We start from the raw sequence: 14,854 nt of genomic DNA, 5'->3' as shown, positions 1-14,854 counted from the left end.
TAAATACCCGACCTTTCCAGTGGAGGTGTTTTATCCTTTGGATTACCTAATAATTGTTGTAATTTATTATTAGCACTAGACACAAGTTTATAATTGACATTCTTAAAAATTCCTTTTAGACCACGGGATAACTCTCTATCAAACGGTATCGAAAAATATTTAGACGTATCTTTCTCCACTTGAAAAGTCGAACTTTCAGAAATCATTAACCTATACCTATACCTACGTTTTCTAATTAATTTATCAACTAGTGAAGGAGAATATCCAGTACACTCAGCTACATTCCTAATGTAATCTCTTTCTATTTCATATCTTTCCTTGGAAAGTGGGAAAGTAAGTAATCTATGAACTAAGAAATTTAAACTAGCCATTTTATGTTCAACACTATGATGTGATTCATTAGGAATATATCTGCGTGTGGTGGTATTTTTCCTATAGATATCAAATTCCAGGCAATTATTAGTATGTCTAATAACTAATACATCTAGAAATGGTAATCTGTCGTTGTTCTCAATTTCATGCATAAATTTAATGGAAGGAAAACGATTATTTAACTTAAGAAATAAAATTATCGATGGTGTCTAAATGTGTGTCAAAAACAGCAAAAATATCATCCACATACCTAAACCATACTCTTGGAAAATACTCAAACTGATTCTTGGCCTCCACTTCAAACCTGTTCATGAATAAATTAGCCAAAAATGGAGACAATGGATTATCTATTGTTGTACCTTCCCGCTGTTCAAAAAAGTTGTTATTAAATTGAAAACAATTTTGTTTCATACATAACGATGTAAGCTCAATATATTCAGTCATAGTTTTGTTGTCGAGACCATTTGCGTTCAGTAATTCCTTCAAGTAGCCTAAAGTATGTGGAATTGGAACACTTGGGAATAACGAAGATACGTCATTATGCAAAAGAAAATCCTCATTTAATTAGAGAAACCAGACTACAGTCTTGACAATAAAATTTTAGGTTCTGTATTGATCTGTATTGAACTCTACTATACCATTTTAGTGCATCCAGATTTGACACTTAATAGAATAAACAAAAAATAACTTGCTGACATATAAAGTGTCAATTAGATTTCCAAGGCAGACTTGATCTTCGGGCAATTTTGAAAAAATCTATTTTTTAGTGAATTTACATAATAATGAATAAAAATTAGATACCACGGTATAGATTATTTTTTACGCTATCAAATAGTATAAAAATTCAAAATGGCGGCCATAAGAAAACAAAAAATTGACTGTTGTGTGAAATCTAGAAGGCTTAAAAATTTTCTGAAAAAGGCATCTAATTGGCCGATGTCAAAAATATAAATGATATAGGTGTTTGTAAAACTTCTAATTACGCAACTTTTATCCCATTTAACCGAATCTCTCGTAGTTTCTGAGATGCCAATGTTGATCATCGAAATTGTCACCACCCTGTATACTTATAATTAACTCTTTTAATTAGCTCTTGCTCTTAGCCTCTAATTAATTTAATAAATAAACTCATTTTCTCGTAAAATCAGTAATAGCATCTGAATTGTACTTATGATAATTAGGTCTTTTTTAAAGACAACGGCCTGTCTTGAAAAGGCTGCAAATACAATTCTTGGAATCGACAAGAAAACATACTGATCTATTTGTAAATCACATACCGGTTTTAGTGCAACTGGAAGCTGTACGTATAACCTTGAGAAAATTATTGCTTTGGCGTCGAGAAGGTAGACTTCATGTGAGCCGACACAAAATTCTATTGGCTTGAAACGGGTGAAAGCTTAATAACTGCTTTCGAATAGGAAATTTGATTAGTCGATTAACCATTTTTTGATAATTTATTAATTAAGAAAAAACATACTAATTTGATTTATAAAATCTATAAGAAAAATATTATAAACTTTATAATGATGTAATATTGTAGGTGATGTAATATTGTATGTACTCGATGATTTTATTAAATCTGAAGATTTTATATGTAATACATTTGGGTTTGCTACTACTATCTGACTAAAGTTCAGTGATCACTATTGATGTTGCTTTTCCAAATTTCCATACCATTTTTAGCTATTTTAGTTAAAGAAACACGAAATTTATATTCGCCTTTTCCGTAGCATTGAACCAACTAAATGTAGTGCTTCTTTAATATATTAAAACATCAAAAATTATCAAAATTAATAATAACCATCTATCAAAGAATGAAACCCAAAGATGATATTACCATAGAAACGAGTTTTGATTTTTGGAACTTTTTGGGAAAATTCCACACCTGTAATTTTTAACCAACCAAAACGTGTTTTTTGATAAATCACCATGGCAACGGATAAATTTTAGTGAAAATTTTTTCCTTGTGGGCACCCAACAGCGAATTATACTGGAAATTTTTTGACGTTTATAATGACAGAATATCTTATCTTTTACTTGTTTACATGATAATTTTGATACATTTCAATTACAAAGCTGTGATGAAAGTTTGTAAACTGCTTCCATACGCTTGACTTCGATTTCCTAGTATTCGCGGGTGTCAACTGCTTAATCTCCTGGCGAATATTTTCTTTGCTTTCATGACCGAAACGAAACATTTTTTTTAAGCCGTGCCGCCGCTTGACAGCTTCAAAACTGAAATAGTTTTTAGGTTTGGGTATCACTTAGTTGTCATAGTAACTAAATAATCAAATCGCGCGCGAAACCATTGACCAAAAATCGAAAAATACATTTTAATTATTTGATTTTCAAACACAATTTGGTGTGGAATTTTCTTTCCGAATACCACACGAGGTCAAATTAAATCCGGACATTTTTTCTCTCTCATGTATATTTTTAGAACATTATCCCTCGTCTTCGACTCGGGATAATTTTCAAAATATTCATGAGCTCGAAAAAATTTCCGGAAATAATTTGACCTCTAGTGGTATTACTAGTGAAAATTCGACTATACCGGGTGCGTCTCAATAGTGGTTCACCCCCTATAACTTTTTTATTTTATCAGATAAAAAAACAAGATTTGGTATGTTAGTATATGGCATAAATTAGGATTGATTGACGTATTCAATTGTTTTCTGTCACTTCCTGTTTCACCGGAAATTACTACAACTTTTGATTTTTAAATGGCACCCTCGGTATTTTTTTACCTTATTCGATAGAAAATGACATTCTAAATATAATGACATACATGTGTCAACTTTTGACATTTTTGCTTAAAACAAAATTGAATTTTAAATTTCAATCTAGAGTGCCATGTTGCCTGTGTTAAAAACACTAATTTTTAATCAAGGAACCTTGGAAAAATATATTTGAACGTCTAATGTTATTCGTGTCTTGTCCTGGCCGTTTAAAAAATTCCCAAATCGTATTTTTAATCATATCTCAATTTTTTCAAATGGAACGAGGGTGGCTGATGAGCATATTTGGAAAAAGCATTTTTTTACGAATAATTTGGTACCGCACACTTGGTATTTTGAGTCAAATTGTCGTTATGAATCGCATGTTGCAATTTCAAATAAACTATATTCGAAAATGTCAAAAGTTGACATATGATAGTGTGATAGTGTCATTTCCTATCGAATAAAACAACTAAACACCGAGGGTACCATTTAAAAATCAAAAGTTGTAGTCATTTCCGGTGAAACAGGAAGTGACAGAAAACAATTGAATACGTCAATCAATCCTAATTTATGTCATATACTAACATATCAAATCTCGTTTTTTTATCTGAAAAAATAAAAAAGTTATAGGGGTTGAGCCACTTTTGAGACGCACCCGGTATATTTATATTTTTTTTAATTTTTGCCTCAGACTCTATGTAAATTAGGAAAAGTATAAACGCGATTAACCATTTTGGAACAAGCAAAAAATTTTATGAAGAATATATTTTCTCTTAAAAAGTGAATAAAAAGTTTTTTCTCTTGTAAAGATAATCCGGGGACATACTGTATAAATAACTGTAATTTATCAAGGTGACATCATTCCTATACCAATTTTTACTTAGACCAACTTAGAGACACGTGTCACACAGTAAGTTTTGACGTAAGAAATGTCATAAGTTGATGTAGTCTGATCGCGACCAAATTTGGTGGGTAAGCTATGTGACGGTGCATACGGTCACACCCTGCAAAGTTGGATAGGACGTTTCGTTTACATATTCATCAGGGTGGGACGGACAGACAGACAGATGGACAGACGGACAGAAGTTTCACTTCAAATATACGCACATTGTGCACAAATAATTTTTTAAGGATCTACCTACTTATTTTCAGCCAATTCCTAAAGTTTTTTGTATCTTTATATTAATAAATAAATTTGATCACCCTATATATTTTCAGATCATAAAGGTTTTGATGTTCACAGTGACATTTCATACATTTAAATATCAAACTGACATTTAATAGTTTGACATTTGGTTTCGATTGTTAAAACTCTATTAAAATTTTATTATAAACAATAGCGAGTTCAGAGATAATTTATTTTAATTTCGTGCCAGTGAGTCATGAGGAAACATATTTTTTCTTCGTGTATATGTATGTCGCCATCGGCGGTGCTTAAGGCACTATTTTTCAATGGGGAGAAAACCATCAATTTAATGTCATCTCTCAAATATGTATATGTTGCACAGTGGCGTAGCGTTATCGATAATATTTTATAATATGTAACTTGGACTTACTTATATCGAAAATGTTGTTGAAATGACGAGAAAGAAATTCTGTAAAATTTTGAACTCTTAATCGAAAATTTCCATTTTCCATTTGATAAACGATTTTAAATCAAGTCAATCAAGGAAAATGTTTGATTTTTCCCGGTCGTAAGTTTTGAGAAATTCCTTCGAGTATCTTAAACCGTTGGAGGATTGCCATTCCAGGTTACGTATGGAGTCTTTTAGGTTCTTGAGTTACGCTTTAAGGTGATTTCCACTTGGAAAGCAGAACGATTCTGGTTCAGTTAATAAAGTGTTCGCTCCTTTTCTAGCTAGATCGTTTGCTTTTTCATTGTTTTCTATCTCTTGGTGGGCTGGTATCCAGAGTAGGAAGACTTTATAATCTGTGCCTAATTTGTTCAGCTTCTCTAGGCATTCTTTGACCAACTTGGAATTGATGGTTACTGAGTTGATCGGTTTTAAAGTTGCTTGACTATCGAAAAGATGGTTATTTCTTGTTTCCAATAATTCGTATCAAGTACGCCTCAATCGATAGCGTAGATTTCTGCATGAAGGGTGCAGGGGTATATGCCTAATTGTTCGGAGTATTTAGTTTTCTGCTCAATAATTTCAATTCTAATTATATTTCAAATCCTAACCATTTAATATGTAGTTGACAACCAATAGGTTATAATAAAAAATATATAGATTTTCTAATATAAACTCCCATAACATAAAACTTAAAAAGCAAAATTAATTTTAATTATATATATTATATGCAAATACATTTTCAAGGCAACACGATACACACAGTTAATAATGTCAGAGGAATTAATATTAAAATAGACAATTAACATACTTATGAGTAGTTTTTATAAGAAAAAGATACTTTAGTAAATTTTTTAAATGAAAAAATTATATGTTTAAAAAATAAAATATTGTTCTATAAAAAAATATTAGATATCATTTTATTGAGACAGTTTTCAAAAGAAATTTACTAAGTACGCTTGATTAAATTCAAGACAATTTCTATCTATAGATGTGTAAAAATTACCTGGTGAAGATTATATTCAGTAAACTCTACTGAATATAATATTTGGTAAAGTTTGTTTTTGCAGATTTTCGCGCTCACTTACCTACAGACCTACATAAGACAAATCTTAAATGTGTTTTGTGTTTTATAATCTATTAAGTTTTCTGATAAAAGTTGGATATATTCATTGATAATATAATTATTATCAATAAAATACACAATTATTATTCTTAACACCTATTAACATTTTAGCCTAAATTTAATGTAAATAAATATTTTTAATGGGCATCTAAAATTAACAACCAACTTTAGCAGGAAGCTACCTAATGTTACCACAATTTGGCACAATCTGATTTATGAATATTAGTATATACAGGGTGGTCCGAACTGTATTCCGGAAACTTCGGCAGCATATTCTGCAAATAAAAATAAGTAAAAAAGTTCCTATAAATATATTTCCTAAAATGCTTAGTTTCGAAGATACAGGGTGTAGAAGTTTCGTTTTTATTTCGATTTTTTTACAAATAATTTCTGCAGTAACGTTAATATTTAGATGAAAATTGGTGTCTAGGAGTTTTTTGACATGAGAAATTTGATTTTGATGTCAATAGGATTTCTATTAGTAGGGGGCGCCACCTACATGTGTATTAACTGTTCTGAAGAGTAATAACTTTTCGTCCGTACCTGTATAAAACTACTGAGCGAAGAAATATACATCTCCGTGACTTTTTACGTAAAAAATGTCTCTTGGTAAAAATCGCTACGAGCAACTGTTCTCAAGATATTTAAAATGGAAATAGTCAATACATATCATTACTGACAAAAAATACACACGTTGAGTAGATACCTAGTTATTTGACTGAAATAATAAATTTCGGAAATTTGTATTTTTTTAAATTAATTATAAACTTTTCTTCAAAAAAAATAATGATAAAACCGTTTTTGTTGAACTTTTGGCACAAAAACATTTCAAATTTATGATTTCAGTCTAATACCTATTTAGTCAACATATTTAATTTTATGTCAAGGATGACAGGTATTGATAATTTTGATTCCAAATATCTCGAGAACCTTTACTCGTAGCGATTTTTACCAAGAGACCTTTTTTACGTAAAAGACGTCGTAAATGTATATTTTTTTATTCAGTAGTTTTATACAGGTACGGACGAAAAGTTAATATTCTTCAAACCAGTTAAAAATATGTAGGTGGCGCCCTCTACATGTAGGAGTCATATTGACATCAAAATCAAATTTCTCATATCAAAAAACACCCAGGCAGCAATTTTCATCCAAATAATAACGTTACTTCATAAATTAGGTTTGGAAAAAATCGAAATAAAATTGAAACTTCTACACCCTGTTTTTCCGAAACTAAGCATTTTAGGACATACATTTATACGAACTTTTTTACTTATTTTTATTTGCAGAATATGCTGCCGAAGTTTCCGGAATACAATTCGGACCACCCTGTATATATTTTTTACACATTTGTTAGGAATTATTCAAGGGTTGTGCCTACCTCAATACTTTTACATATTTAATTTACTTTTAAGAAGAAAATTGATTTATGCTGCTACACCGTTACAACTTTCTGCTACTGTTGGCAACACTGATGCAAAGAAAAGATGATTTGCCTCGAACAAATCCGTTTTGGACTACTCACACGTGGATATGCCCGGTCCGCTGTCCGTGCTCGTCGTTTTTTTCTACGGATGGCGAGCGCGACATATCCAGCAAACACGCGAATACACACGTACGGATTTGTCCGCCGGACATATTCATCGGACAAATCCGCCGTACAAAATCGCATGTGAATAGGCCCCTTTATTTTCTATCGAATAAAGTAAAAAAATACCGAGGGTGCCATTTAAAAATCAAAAGTTGTAGTCATTTCCGGTGAAACAGGAAGTGACCGAAAACAATTGAACACGCCAATCAATCCTAATTTATGTCATATACTAACATACCAAATATCGTTTTTTTAACTAAAAAAATAAAAAAGATATAGGGGTGAGCCACTTTTGAGACGTACCCGGTATAAAAATTTTCTTTTAAAATATTTAAAAATATTCATTAATTATTTAAATACCAAAATAAGTATCTATAATCTCCGGAAAATCTATTAATAAAAAAAATATGTTTATTGTTTATCTATCTTTAAATTTTTTCTATTTTTCAACAAAAAAAAACATCATAATGGACAAAAAAACAGAATTAGCAATAGAAAAGCAAAATAAAACACTAATTCACCACAATAATACACCAAAACAACTGGACGCGCGTCATGTTAGTATCATCAGCAGATGATTAAAACCAAAACTGAAATTAGGGTTAGCAAAAAGTGTTTAAAAGTAAAATGTTTTGGTGTATTGTGATGAGTGTTTTATTCTGCTGTTGTAACATCAAAGGTTCCAACCACAACTATATAATAATAATAGTAATAGAAAGATAAAATATTTAGAAAACCATTTATATTAAATATATTTGATTGAATATGCGCTTAGGTTAACTACAATAATTTAAGAACAAAGTGCGTGAACTATACATATTTCTTTATAAAAATTAATTTACCTGTACAGCATTTGATCTTCAAAATCACTTGGACTTCTTTTTAAGGATACCGCAAAGTTTGCCATCCTGTATCACAACAACTATTAACAATCCCTTGTCAACATAAATCAGCTAGACAGTTTACATATGTATCAAATTAAATATTGTATTTATCTAAATATATATTAAAATTTATATTTTGTTCACCGAGCGCGCGAGTTATATTCGCGGACTTGAACAGACGAGCAACGCAACCTACTAAACGACGCAACTCGGCTGACTGAAAGCTGAAAGATTATGTTCTACAACTGAAACTCTGAAAATGTTTGCGTTGAATGGAGGGGGATGGAGCGACTCGTTTGTCTCTTCTTTCAGTTTGTGCTTTTATTAGGATGCAGTTTTCAAAAAAGTTTTTGAATAATCATTTTTTGGTCGAGCATTCATATTTCTTTTATTTCTGGAGTTAAGGTATACTCTGTTTTACGATTCAGGAAAGATTTCGGCAGGCCATGACATATCATATGACTTTTGACATTTTTGCTAAAAACAACCAAACCAAACCAAACACCAAGGGTGCCCTTTAAAGGGTAGTCCTGTAGTCATTTTCGGTGAAACAGGAAGTGACAGAAAACAATTGAATACGTCAATCAATCCTCATTTATGTCATATTCTAATATACCAAATCTCGATTTTTTATCTGGAAAAATAAAAAAGTTATAGGGGTGAGCCACTTTTGAGACGCACCCGGTATCCCGGTATGTACATATATTAACTTATTGTATTATATCATTTTTATGTTATATTTAATAAGTTAATAATTATGGATGGGTTTATGTTAAGTCTGTCACGCGTCGTCTCTTGTTTTTGGTTCGGGATGACTTTTTTTAAATGGAACGAATGCAGATTTGCCCATTTATTCCAGATAAAAAAAGTATATTATTGCATTTTTGGCTTTCTTTTTGATCAGTTTATATAATCATAAGATATTATTAAATATGTTTTGATAGGTTCAGAGGTATTAATAATTAAATAAAAAAATATTTCAGCCTTTTGTAAGAAAATATTAAAAAATATAAGAAATATCCTGAAATCAAAAGTACTAGGTATTTACTTTAGTTGGTCTGTCCTTGGCTTTACTATAAATATCGTCATCCTAAAACCATACAGGGTGTTCAAAATTATATGTCAAATTTTCTAAAATAGAAAATAGTTTTTCTTCGTTTTTTTAAACGCCCTGAGTATTATTTCTTTTCAAAGATGGAGAATTAAAAAACGAACATGTTTTGCATTTAAAATATTTTTTCAGTTTTGTAGATATTCTTATTATTATATTACATATGGGTTTTTCAACAGTAATTTTTTATCAAAGCCACCTAATGATTTTTGTCTGATATTTTACCGTTGAAAGAGCCATATGCCATATGTAATAAAAACAACAATATTTGAATTTTCCAAATAATAAAAAAAAATGGGGTGGACCACCCTTATTACTTAGGGGTATGAAAAATTTAAGGTTGGATGTATTTTTAATGCCACCTTGAACACCGTCCTTTTTTGGATCATATACGGTACGTTAAACGACCTATCTTTAAAACTTTTCTTTTTCTGACAAATTTCAATGTCTACCTTTCTGGGTTGCATAAGGTTATAATAAAAATAGCGCACCTTCTAAATATATATTTTCTGAAAATTATTCCAATTTAATAAAATCAATTTTCAAATATTCTCCGTAATACTGAATCCGTTTACTTACGAAATACCTATTATTTTATTTTCAATACCAAGCTTTATTTATCGCCTCAAGCTTCCAAGCAACCTAATTCAAAACTCTAATGACTCATATACCACCAAAGTGATTTCTAGAACAGTTCGTATATGCAAAAGTATTTCCTTCGCAAACAAAGGTGTTTTTATTCAGAGTGGCAATACTACGTCAGGTAAGTAGCTTAAACAAAGCTTATAGAAAGAGCGAGTGAGAGCGGGACTGTAAATCCAGTCGTATATATTATGGCGTTATTATTGTGTTATGTCTTTTGTCCTGAGGTTAACGCCTCGGGGACCACCTTGGCTTTACTTTAAAACCTCCACTTGCCTGGTACGTGAGAATATGGCGTATTTCAGTACAAACATTGATTAATCAAAAAAAATATATTTTGTCTGCTTACTTAGGAGGAGAGATGATTTAATTCACACATAATAAAGCTTCACTCAAGAAGCGTGAAATTAGTGTATTGCTATCATAAATATTGCAGTACCTTATAGATCACAATGTCCCGTAATATGGATCATGATGCCCATAGACCTTATTGATTTAAGTGGTTAAGAGAAGGTAAACATATGATATTTTCTCTTGCAGAATTAGTATTTTCACTGTATTTTTGTTGGAAAGGATATTGCTGGCTATGAAGCCTGGCCATGATTTTGTTAAAAAGGATATTGCTGGCTAAGCACCGTGTTGTTGAGGAGAATGCATAGTTGTTTAAACCCCACGTTGGGCGCCAAAATAAGTGTGTAACGTTTTCCTATACCTCGCGAATAACAACTCGTGTTGTTCGGAGAATTGGATCGTAGGTTCGTCAATATTTTACCAGAAGAAAACTAAATATACAGTACTTTAAATTGTGGGCGCTTGGTATCACACACAAAAAAAAACAGTGGTAAATGTTAAAAATAAATGACTCTATTTAATTAGGATGTCTCCTGTTGGTAGTAAACATAAGTAACGTATTTTAAAAACGTTACACTATTATGAAAAATCTCTAGTGGTTACAAAGACTAAAATAACTGTCAGGCCTCACGAATAATTTTAAAACCAATTAAATACAGCAGTTTTTGCTGTATTTAACTTATTATTTCTTTGATTAGGACCAGATAAGTACTTTCAATAAAAATATATCGGATAATATATAATTTTATATAAATGTATACTATTTCCCTTGATCCTACACTGCCTCGAACCCCATTCCAAAACCGACCAACAAAAACACTTTTTACCTTGGGCCTTCGCCTCTCCCTATCCTCCTCGACCGTACGCGGGAAAGCGTCATCGTCGTCGCCAACGAGCCCGCCCTGGGGCACTAGTCGGCCTTATACGCCTGGGGTCGGCGGGGGGCGGCGCCCATAGCCGCCCCGGGGCGCCCTCGCGGCTCTGCACGTGTTTCTCGCGTCCTTTGGTCGCCCCCTCTCTGTCGGAACGACTCGGCGTCTCGCTCGGTCGCGCTCGGGTGTGATAAGGCTGCATTAGTCGGCGGCGGCGAAGACCGCGGGCGATTCAAAATGCAGCGTATTGTAAAATAGGCAGTGGCGTACAAGCGTAACAAAAAATGTATTGCGCCTTGCACACAGACTCCGATTAATATCCGACAAGTTACGTCTGCTGCTTTCCATTTAACTGATCTAGGTGGTTTAAAATGATCAGTATCGTTAGCAGTATCATTTGCTTAAAAGATCTGCTACATTTACTTGATCAGCTAAATTTACTTAAGATTTTAAAACTAAGCAAGAAAAACTAATACTAGTTTTTTTAATTTTCCTTGATTGCCAAACAACTCAACCCAGGTTTTGTTCCCAGCAGTTCCCAGATAGTTTGGTGACTTTCAATACAAAGTCGGTATTCTCAGCCTGCAGTGGTCTATCTACACTGCATTGAGCATATGAGTTCTATTTTTGCCGGCCTTCAATAGTGGCATTAATTTTTTTCTGTTTAAATCTGTATCATCCGTTAGAATTTTAACGGAAATGGTAAAAAGGTGATATTGTCTCTTGTAGATTCAGTATTTTCACTGCATTTTTTTTGGAAAAAATATTGCTGGACCGGATGCTGAACAAAATGCAGTGTTGTTAGGGAGAATGCTGAGTTGCTTGAGCCCCACGTTGGGCGCCAAAATAAGGGTGTGACGTTTTTTTATACATCGAAAACGGCAGCTTGTATTGTTCATCAACTTATATTTTCATTCAACTTTAAAATGTTTGGGCGCCTGGTATCATACAGAAGAAAACATAGTTGTAGTTGTTAAAAAAATATGCAATTGTAACACCAAAGCTTCCAACATCAATTGTAATATTTGCCATATAAAAAAAATATGTTGAATTATGTAAAAAAAGCCACGGACAACACACCCGATATATCATAATTACTTCTTCTTCGTAAAAATGAAGAGGTAAAAAAGAATTCCAACTAAGCAAAACTAGATAGTGTTTCCCACGTTAAAATAGTTCTATCCACATTGTTTTCTCCTAAATCGGAAGCAAAGTGCTTAACGTCACGCACGTAAAAAGTCATCAATTTCGATTTCAAGTCGTAAAAATTGCCGTCGTGCGCGGCTATCGATATATGGCACATCGCTTTTAATGGCACTTAATTACCAACATGTAGGGAAGTCTTACGTGAGAGCAACTTGCCGAAGAATATTTCAAAGATCGTTTTCTTAACGACTAAGACCTAAGAACCATGTATTTTCTCGTTATTGAAAGATTCTAGTATTTTCAACTAGACGACCTTTAAGAAACCATAATCTAACTCATATACAGTATGTCTTAGAATTGTATTTATAAAAAAAAGTATATTAAAAAGTTTTTGAGGAAAATACATTCTTCATAAAAGTTTTTGACTGTTCTAAAATGGTTAATCCCGTTTATAGTTTTCCTAATTTCCATACCATCTAAAGAAAAAAATTAAAAACCGAAAAATCAAAATGCGTTTCTATGGTAATATAATTTTTGGGTTTCCATTCTTGATATGGTTATTATTAATTTTGATTAAAATCATATTTTTTTTTAGTATATTAAAGAAGTACAAAAATTATTTTGTTCAATGCTACGAAAAATGTAATTATAGACTTTGTGCTTCTTGAACTAAAATAGCAAAAAATAGCCATGACATTAAATTAAAATTAATGCTAACCATCTTGCTAGCACTTAAACAAAAATGCTTAACCAATGATTAAACAAAATTTTCAAGTTTTTTATTCTAGGAGCTAGATACGCCCGACGCACTATTGCTGGACCCTGTATCACCTCACCCCTATAACTTTTTTATTTTTTCAGATAAAAAATTGAGATTTGGTATGTTAGTATATGATATATATTGGGATTGATTGATGTATTCAATTGTTTTCGGTCACTTCCTGTTTCACCGAAAATGACTACAACTTTTGATTTTTAAATGGCACAAAATGGTATTTTTTTACTTTATTCGATAGAAAATAACACTCTGAAAAGAATGACATATCATATATCAACTTTTGACATTTTTACATAATATGGTTTATTTGAAATTATAACTTGCGGTTCGTAACGAAAATTTGACTCGAAATACCAGTGTGTGGTATCAAATTATTCGTAAAAAAATGCTTTTTTCAAAGATGCTAATTTGCCACCTTCGTTCCATTTGAAAAAAATGAGATATGGTTAAATATACGATTTTAGCGTTTTCTAACTGGCCAAGACAAGACACTAAAAACATTAGATGATCAAATCTATTTTTCCAAGGCTCATTGATTAAGAATTAGTGTTTTTAACATAGCCATGGCTCTCAAGATTTAATTTTAAAATACGATTTTTTATTAAGCGAGAATGTCAAAAGTTGACATATGATATGTCATTCTATTCAGAATATCATTTTCTATGGATTAAAGTAACAAAATACAGATGGTGCCATTTAAAATTCAAAAGTTTTAGTCATTTCCGGTGAAACAGGAAGTGACCTAAAATAATTAAATACGTCAATCAATCCTAATTTATGTCATATACTGACATACCATATGTCGATTTTTTATCTGAAAAAGTAAAAATGTTATAGGGGTGAGCCACTTTTGAGACGCACCGCACCCTCGATTTTGACTCAGATCTATCGCACCTTTTCACTATTTTACAGTTTTCTTTTCGATAAATGAGTGACATAAGTAGTGTCACTATTAATTAAGTTCTGATACAATTTCCTTCTACATTTACTATTTATTCACTCAACAACTACCAGTTGTAGAATAAATAATAATTAACATAAAATAAGTTCGGTAAAAATAAACAAATCCACAAAATTTAAATCAAATTCAAATGTCTCAAATGAAAAATAACTGTCCTGGAATATTTAAATTATATACAACACATTAATATGCATTTAGTGTTACTCTCTCATCAAACAAATTATGAACCAAAACAAGAGCAATGCAGCAGAAAGCGATAAGATACATTCCGGTCTTAAGAAACATCACCGCATTAAGATGGCATGCATTTAAAATCGTAAGATAAACAGTGACACCGAAAAGCAATAAATCTGAAACCAGTTTTATTTCGAAGAGTTGAAATTTGTTGAAATTAGCGGTTGGGCTTAATAACTGGTTTGGAAATTCAATGTGCGAGATAAAAATTTATTTTTCCCCTTGTTTGCCGCATTGATTGCTGTAATTCGTATCGTGTTTGTATCTTACCTTTTCGATCGAGATTCATAATTGCTTCACTTAATTCTTCCTCGTTTTTTACCTTGTTTCGATGTCAGAGCTAAAAGATGAATCAAAGGTACATACCTGTATGTTACACAGGACAATTCTAGTTAAGAAATGAAAAATCAGGTTTAGTTCAATATTTTTTTTTATTTCTTACTGAATTTACATTAACCATAAAAATAGAGTCATAATCCTTTGGGATATTATTAA

The 14,854-nt window shown here is 31.7% G+C and overlaps 1 protein-coding gene across 1 annotated transcript in view; it reads right to left on the bottom strand.

Moving 5' to 3' along the window:
- LOC115882256 (BTB/POZ domain-containing protein KCTD1) overlaps positions 1-8,472 on the bottom strand; it is a 54,813-nt gene extending 46,341 nt beyond the window's left edge. The window contains exon 1 of the mRNA XM_030900196.1: positions 8,223-8,472. Within this exon, the coding sequence (XP_030756056.1) occupies positions 8,223-8,287 (65 nt within the window). The 5' untranslated portion in view covers positions 8,288-8,472. The remainder of the gene's footprint in view (positions 1-8,222) is intronic.
- Between the last annotated feature and the right edge of the window lie 6,382 nt (positions 8,473-14,854).

Source organism: Sitophilus oryzae, unplaced genomic scaffold, assembly GCF_002938485.1.
Source record: "Sitophilus oryzae breed Bouriz unplaced genomic scaffold, Soryzae_2.0 scaffold_177_pilon_pilon, whole genome shotgun sequence".
NCBI classification, from domain to species: Eukaryota; Metazoa; Arthropoda; class Insecta; order Coleoptera; family Curculionidae; genus Sitophilus; species Sitophilus oryzae.
Note: the sequence above shows the minus strand (reverse complement) of the source record. Positions and strands in the feature narration are given on the sequence as shown.